Source organism: Acyrthosiphon pisum, chromosome X (genome assembly GCF_005508785.2).
Source record: "Acyrthosiphon pisum isolate AL4f chromosome X, pea_aphid_22Mar2018_4r6ur, whole genome shotgun sequence".
NCBI classification, from domain to species: domain Eukaryota; kingdom Metazoa; phylum Arthropoda; class Insecta; order Hemiptera; family Aphididae; genus Acyrthosiphon; species Acyrthosiphon pisum.
In genome coordinates, this window is record NC_042493.1 from 67,906,933 (window position 1) to 67,916,117 (window position 9,185).

Genomic DNA, 9,185 nt, shown 5'->3' on the forward strand with positions numbered 1-9,185 from the left:
TTGTAACTAAATTACAAAAGTACCAAAAGTAGACAAATTCAATTAAACACGTTTATTTTTGTATAGAATTGATAGTAAAAATATTACTACCTAGTAATTATACAAAGTTAGCTGCTTTAAAATAATTAATGTAATTACTTCAATAAATAACGAAGTTTCCGAAAAAGTCACTACATTACAGAAATGAGTAACTTACGTAACATTACCACTCAACACTGGCTATTTGATATTTAATATGAGTACCTAAATACGTGTAAATAGTGTTAGGCATTTGGCGGGCTGAAGCTCAGGTCTATACTGGACGATCTTCTGACGATTTTACGTCATAATATGTTCGAGTCATTAGTTTTTTAGGGGGCTATAGCAATTCTAGGACTTAGCAGTCTCTCAGCCACCCCCTTATTCGCGTCTATGATTGTAACAACATTTGGGTATCTATGGGAATCTTTTTTGTAGTTCTTTTCGTATTTTAATTAAAGCAATTATAATAGACAATAGTAATATTATGATTTGTTTATTTTAAACACATACATTTTTCATTAAAAATACTTTTTAAATGTACCCGCTATAATAAAAATACAAATAGTAGTAATAGGTATATCATTTTTCCATTTTCAGATTAAATAATAAGTCAACTGCCTTTTATATAAAAATTACACTGTATATTATTGATATTTTAAACAGTACTTAAAAATGCTTATGTTCAATGTTCTATTAGGTAAGCTCAACAGACAGATGACGAATCATTTGTAACATTTAATTATTTAAAAGATAGGATTTCATTTTTTCTATAAATTAGGTATTACATTCGTAAAATATATTAATGTTAACTTAATAGAGTATAGGTATTTGCAATAGTAAAATATTTATTAATAATAGATACTAGTTTAATAGTTTTGGTTTGTATATTGCGGTATAAAAAGTGTTAACACTTACTTATAACTATAGGAAACAGCTAGTCTATAAAAACTAATAAGTATTCTACTATTCTGTATTAAGTACTAACTAAAGACTATAAAGTGTAATTGACAAACATGTACGTATTACGCACGATCAGGCACGTAAACAGTGTGTGTGACGGGGGAGGGGAAGATAAAATGTTTTCAAAAAATGATTTTTCGACAAGGGCATGTAAGATTTAATTTGAAAACTTTTATTGCTAAGTACCTCCTCCCTTCAGATTATGTGTTTTGTAACGTGCCCAAGCACGGTAATATTATGTCTATGTAAAGTAACTATACTGTCTACCGTTGCAATTCATATAATAGGTATGCTACGGTTAAATAGTATATAATATAATAATTTAATAGCAATATTATACAATATTTTGTTTACAATAATAATTATACGGAAACGTTTTTCATTCGTATTAAAAGCGGGCAGGCACCTCTCGTAACAAGCGTGTCGTACGCACCATATAATAATACCAATATAAATTAGATAAAATAATATAGTAAAAACTCCCCTTACGAACACATCTACATTTTGGACGTTTTTTTTGAGAACAGACTACAAACTGATTTCCGCAAAAGGCGGACAAAATGTCATCGACCAAGTGTCCTGTATTCAGAGGTCTCTCTATATTATAATTTAATATTGGTTTTTATCCTAACCACCGGTGATAGACACTATTGCTGGCAGTCGTAGACTCGGCGCCCAGCTGCAGGTGGTTGTCACCGCGATGGTTTATCGCGGTAGCGTCATAGTATTCCTCACCCGCGCGATTCCAATACGGTCCACCGCCACCGTTATAATTATAATTGTTGTTGTAATTATTCATGTCGTCGTCGTCCAGTGGCGGCGGCAGTGGCAGCCGACCCTTCGAGTAGCTGACCGCTGACGGCGCAGGACCGGGCGAATAGCCGACCGCTGAAGGCACAGGACCGTGTGCGGTGTGCACGTGCACGTGTATGTTTTTGTCCTGTAAAGGCGGTGAAGGTGATTGTTGTTGCGATGAACGGTCGTAAGGGTCGTGATGGTATCCCGACCAGGCTGATACTTCAGGCATCGGTGACACGTAGGGATTGTGGAGCTTGGACAGTTTGGCCACTAAACCGGTCAAGGCTATAACGAGCAGTATCACGCCGATGGTCACGCCCTTGAGGGTGAGCACGACCAAACCGGTCAACAGTGTGGTGATCACGCCCAGCTTGTACATCACCGGTAACATGAAGAACATTTGCATTCGCCGGCGTCGTATGCCAAAAGTCCGGGAGACTGAAAAAAAATACGAGGATGCAATATTATAGACAGGTATAATAAATAATAATCATAGGTGGAAATTGAGTTCTATAACTGTGGGGGGATTGTTAAGGGGGGGGGGGGCTTACTACTTAAAATGCAGGGTGGTTGTAAACTGGGGTCGAAAAAAAAAATGTTCAAAAGATCTATTGTAAACTGGTCATGGTTTTTTCAAGTAATTATGATTGACGTGTAAACTCAGCCTTAATAGAAATATTATGCCAAGATCTTCTTAGGTAGGTATATCTAATTAATAATTTTCTTATAATATTTTTGAGAACTATTTACTCTAAAGACACGAAGAGGAGGCAACTCTCATGATCCTCCAAAAATTATCTTGTTTTATTTTCATTTTCATATTGTTATTTATAGTATGAAATTCGTTATATAAATGTAAAATAGTATAAAAATGTTAGTAAAATGTTTCAGCGTTGGATTTCATTTTAGTATTCAGTGCAAAAAATATAAGTAAAATGTATTAATGTAAAATCGTAAGTGTAAAAATATAAGTAAAATTGTAATGTAATAATTTAAGCAAAATCTATTATTTTAAAGTAAAAAGCAATGTGTTTGACGTGTAACTCACCAATATTTCTTTATTTGTATACTTGCTGAGTTATTATTTATTATTTTTAATTTTTAAATTGAAATGGTTAAAATCGGTCAAATTTGTCGGACGGAGTTAACATCCGATCTTTTTTTATTATCTTAAATATTTCCAGGCCAAGTTTACCATCTATCTATTTTATTATTTATAATTTCCGAACTGAGCTTACAATCGACCTTTTTTATTACCTAAGATTTCTGAGCCGAGTTTACAACAATAAAGGAAATCGTGGACCCATTTTAAATTTGCCCAAAATGCAATAAATGGTTTTACAAATTTTCATCAATTACGGAAAATTGTACGCGTCCATACAAAAATTTTAGAAAAATAAAGAAGTTTTTTCAGTTAAAATATTTATACCAATATTAGGTACTAAGAAAATATTCTACTATAGGTAGTAGTTTTATTTTGATATTTTAGACATTTATAAAAGTAAATAATATACCTAACAATTATTTTTTGTTTGTTTTTAAGGGAGCCTAAACGGTTGAGGGAGCAAAGCCTCACGATTTCTGTCAATGGTTATTATATTTAACACATTATATTAGTAGGTATATTGTGTTTTGTCAGTTTTATATAACGAGTTGCATTCGCCAAGTGAAATCATTTTATACACTACCTATATATAACCTATCTATGGACAGTTGACATGAAAGCGTCGATATTGTTAATACGACGTTTCTTATATTCGATATACCTTCGAGCTACGGACAATTATATTTAAGTTTCGAATTCGTTTTACATTAATATTTAGCACATCATAGATTACTATTAAATGTTCTTGTAATGAATATATCATTTAAAATAATTACAGTTCATTCACTATCACTTATCAGCCATAAGAATGTCCTGCTACTCATGTATATTGAGTAGTGTATGCTATTCATCTTCTTAAAAAAATATTCAACTTAGGTGAATGGAACGAGGTTGTCACTTATCGACGGTCGTACAATCGGGGCCAGATATAGATTGGCAGAGCTGCGGCGTCGGTTGACAGTATGTGTTGCCCAAGCTAGTCGCAGTGTGCGTTTCCGGTTTTTAATATTAATTAATAAAATCTCTATTTTATGTTAATAAAATGTATGCAGAATATTTTCTTTTAAATTAATAACGTTGCGTAGCTGGTGCCGTGACTTACTAGTCGACTAACCACTACTACCCATGCCATGAAGTACTATTATTGAATAGTTTCTTCAATCAAGCCAACCAAGCCCTATTATGTATCCCTCCATCTCTATTGTGCTTACTGTAAAAATATTTGATTCAGATTGTACAAATTAAAATAAATGATAAAAAAAATATGAATAATGTAATATCAGTTTTAAAATGTTTAGTGACAATTGTTAGTTTGCGGATATATATGTAATAAAATCAAAATAACGGAAAAATCTCTGGTTTTCTTAATAGGTACTGTTGCCACCGTGCCAATCTATCTAGCACCGATTTTAAACGGTAAGACGCAAGACAGTGTTGAGAGAGGGACGATACATGGGGAAATTTAGAGCACTTCACATTGGTAAAATTATAGGACTCACATTTATCAGTAAGTCATTATCATAATTGATAAAAATTTGAAAATTTGGCTATATTCATACTGTATTATAGTCTGCAGTTCTATCTGGAAATTAAAATCAATGTATGGTTCTGAATAATTACATCTATGGTTCCTTGAGATAACGTCCAACAATCAGTACCACGGTGAACAGTACCATGGACTTAGATATAGGTATTAGGTACTATAAAATATTTTATTTATTTATATTTCATAAATAATATAACAATGTATTTCTTGATGTTATTTATTTTGGAGGGTTTTTGAGTGAACTTTAACAATCCATTTTTCATTATTTAGCTTTATAACCTTTTATTATTTGACAAAATAAGACGTGTAATATAATATAGTAAATTGTATATTCATATAGACACATAAATTAAATATACTGTATATTTATAAATTTAAAATATTTTGACTTAAAATTCACAAATAACCTACGACATATACCCCACAAAAAAAACAAATACGATTGAGAATGAGTTTACGTGCAACATTGCATTATCTATTATTTAATTGGCTATTGAACGATTGGGGGGGGGGGGGGACGTTTGAAGTTTAAGTGTAACGAAAAATAAAAATAATATATAAGTGTTCTTCAAATAAGTTATAATAAATGTTTATACATATATAAATAAAATGTGTGATAAAAATGTATTTACTTTTAAGTAATAATCGTAAATTATAAAAATACATTTTATTCTTATAAAAAATATACGTATGCAAATAGTTACAAATAATGGGTTACCTAATAAGTAAAAAGCTGTATTAAGATAAATTAAGCATGTAAATAAATCCCTGAATAGAATTAGCCAACATATTCTAAATATTTTAATAAATTAACAGAATTACGTATCACATAGGAATCATATTTATTTTTAATATTTAATATTTTATCTTTTTATTTTTATGGTAATTCTTTTTTTTTCTTACTCTAAAATCGTATCTTCGACTTGTTTATGACTTTAAAATTGAAGACCAAAAACGACTTAAGCCACTTTTCCAGGTCATAAGACTTTTTATAAGTATTTTCAAGTTTATTTTCACTATTTATTTAGACCAGTAACACAACCGTGCACAACCGTTCAATACAAATTATTAAATATAACAACGTCGGAAAAATATATAAATTGAGCGTTCTCGATCGTTTTTTAGCTGTATACACTATAATGCTGGATCTATTTTGATTTAGGGGTTTAATACCGAGGCGCCAAATAGCTTACCAAATCTCTGGTGAGATGAGACACTCAGTATAATATATTATTATTCACTATACTCAGTGGTTGGCCAGTGGCCTAAGGGTCCGTTGTGCTATCGGTGGTTCCGGGCATGGACGCATGTTTGCATTGTTTGCAATAATTGAATAATGTAATTGTTAGGTATACATTTGAAAGTTTATTATTATTTAATACTCGACCATCTCAACTTTGTTTCTTATATCCGCGTATCTTATCTTCATTAAAATTAGATTTATATTTAAAAAAATATGAAAAAAAGGTTACTTATTTGAAAGAAAAATTGCGAAGCATGTCCGATGTTTGAAAAAGCTTTTCATCAGGGGACCCTCGTCCACGACCGTGTATTAAACATTTTAAGAAACACCGATGTATAGCATAGTCATGAGTCATGAACTCATAAACATCGTGATAGAAAATAATATATATTATTAAAAAAAAAATGTTAATTTACGACAACAACAATAATAATTAACAAAACTAATATTAGTGGTTAATTACACACAAAAACACGATGTACATACGAATTAGAAAGTAAATGCATCTCTGCTGGAGTAGTGCTATAGGCTTAGCCAAGTTATCATATAAGTTGAATAAACTATTGTACCCAGTATACCTAAACAGAAAAACCAGAACAATGCTAAAAATTCTTGAGAAATCGGTCAATATTGCAATCCCAGGTCAAAACAGCTAAACCTAGTTTAAAAAATTGTAGGTTTGCGACTTGCCAAATTCTTAAGTATGTCTTAGAATTTAGTATATTATAACGAGTTTATAATTCTATGTATTTTTAAAATTTTTTTTTTTTTATATAAAAGTTTTACCTACCTACGTGTTTAAATGCGGTCATTTATAATAGTTAAACGAGGGCAATAGAATTGAGTCACTAAGAAAAAGCATATTGAATATGTGTCTCAGAAATAGTAAATATACTATTGATGCATTTATTGAATAATTTGAATTATACCTACTAGTAAGTAGTAGGTAGTATATTATTATTTCTTATAATAGGTAGTATAATATTGTAGTACCTATTATATACGTCATACAGGTATTGATAATAATAGTAATTAGGAATTCAATTTAAAAATATAAACGATAGCGGTGAATAGTATAATTTTGCATAATATCGATAAATTTTATTCAAGAATCAGTACTAGCGAGGTAGAAATCTGATTCATGTAAACATTTTAAATATTAAGTTTTATTTAGTTATTTTCAATGCTGATGAATATAACTGTTTTTTTTACCTATAACATTTCTAATTATGTTTATGTATTTCTATGATACACATGTACACTGTATATAGAATTACTTAGCAGGCCTGACGTTTTGTAGTTGTGAGATGTCACACGTGGGTGTAATATTTTGTTTTCATTAAATCATTTTAAAAATAATGTCAAGAAAATGAAATATTATAAAATGTTACAGAATTATTGGCGTATTATCGCATTGATAAATACTATGTTTAATGAATCTCATAATTTTAATTTTTATGTATATTATGTGTGCTATTTATCCCTAAATTATAACATTTAATGATTTCTTTTCTGAGTTTTGTTTTGATTTGATTTACAATTTTATTGATAGTTAATTGAAAAATATAACTATCGTATCATGACTATATTTTGAGGATATACACTCATTATATTTTTCTAGATTAATTCAATTTTCTTGATAGAAAAAAAATATGTGACGAGAAATAAGTATGTTCGTATTAATATTATGTAGATATTAACAGAGTAAAGATGATATAGTATAATACTATATTTACTTGAAATCGGTCTTCGTCACATTACAAATATACCTATGCAATATCTTAATAAGCTAATTTAAATGATTTTAAAACGGATCGATTTCAACGGACACAGCTCTGTACAACAACATGTATGACAATTTATCATATTTACCGAAACTTTGCGAATCACCGGTGCGCTGAGTTACGCCGAGCACGTATCGCTGTAGCTCCCGATCCTTGTACACGTTCAAATCCAGTCCTCGGACTATAGCGTCACGCCACGATAGCCGATGGTTGTCGAAAACGGCGTCTGCTTGGGCCACTAGATCGTCGGGCAGAGACCTCGTCGCCATCGTCGATCCATCAGGGCGATTGGAGTCGATCGTTTCCAGCCACAAGTCGCCCGCCAACCGACGGTCGGTCGTCGATTCGCGTACGCGGCTCAGCGCGCGCGAGATCACCGACCGCAATATCAGTGGTCCCGGCGACGCTCCTCGGGCATCGCTCCGGTAAGTCACGGGCTGGACATCCGCAGCATCGCAGCATCTCGCCACTGACGTCGCCACTGCGTGTAGGAGCAACGGCACGATACAGAACCCGGTCCACCGCATGGCGATCACTGGCCGTCGCGGAAGTTTCGGCGCATGGCGGTACAGGTGCACAATACCGCGAACGGTAGAACGCGTCCGAATTTAATTATTTTTATTAATAGCAGTAGTAGTGGTAGTAGTAGCGACGAAGTCGTTGTAGAATGGTGAAATAAAAATTTGTTTAGAGCACCAGAACCGGAAATTTAGCACGAACGATGAAACGCGCGCGAAGTGCGTCGATGATGCGACTTGCCACGGACGGACCGCTGCGGACTGCTATAACATGTCTGCCGGCTTTTTGGCACTCGTCACCACATTATATTAATATAAGTAATATACAGTCGATTATGATTCACCGCGTGTTTACCGGGTCATCGTCGTACGAACGTGCACATTCACTCAAATCACTTTCGCGCACGTATGAATGACAAATGACAATAGCGCGTGTGCTGCTGTTGGAGAAGCGACAATCGTATATAGGTACGTACCTACCTCGTGCGTGTGCGTATCTATATATAGAGGTACTTATGTACAATTGCCGAAGTACATCGTATATAATATTATATATGTGTTTATCTGTCAACGCGGCCAATCGAGCATTCCGTCCTCGTCTTCGGCCCACATAAATTAATTTATTATTATTATATTATTGTCATCATCGTGTACTGTCGTTATTGTTATTAAATGCGCGGCGTGTTCACGTATATAATAATATAACAATATAAATATAATATAGTATTATAATAACTGTATTCGGCGCGTGTGCGATGCGTTCGTGCGGTGGCCACGTCGTATCGTTCAATGCGCGTGTTTCTCCACGTTGTCGCGTCGCCACTGCGGCGGTCACTATATTATATTATGTACGCGTAGGTAGATATATAACATTTATATGTGTGTGTGTGTGTGTGTGTGTGTGTGTGGACGATGTACCTAGCCCAACAGAATGTATGCCGACCACTGGTGTCTCCGCCACTGCAGCGCAGGCCGATGGACGATAGTAATTATTGTTCCGTGCGCGCACGTTTCCTCTTATATATATATATTATATATTTAATACGTCTGTGTCTATGCTACTCGTGTGTGTGTGTGTGTGTGTGTGCGTACATATATATATATATATATATATATGCGGCATGTACTTATACGCTGCCTACAAGACGGACCGACTACATTATTATGATCCGGATTCCTACGAATCACGACCTGTGCGAGCTGTATATAA

The 9,185-nt window shown here is 33.3% G+C and overlaps 1 protein-coding gene across 1 annotated transcript; it reads right to left on the reverse strand.

Annotated features, from left to right (window-relative positions):
* Positions 1-497: 497 nt before the first annotated feature.
* Positions 498-8,832, reverse strand: LOC100162875. Its single transcript, XM_001943474.5, has 2 exons — positions 7,546-8,832; positions 498-2,217 (listed from the first exon to the last, which is right to left on the reverse strand). Exons 1-2 carry the CDS (start codon positions 7,982-7,984, stop codon positions 1,604-1,606), a joined length of 1,053 nt encoding a protein of 350 aa, XP_001943509.2. The 5' UTR covers positions 7,985-8,832; the 3' UTR covers positions 498-1,603.
* Between the last annotated feature and the right edge of the window lie 353 nt (positions 8,833-9,185).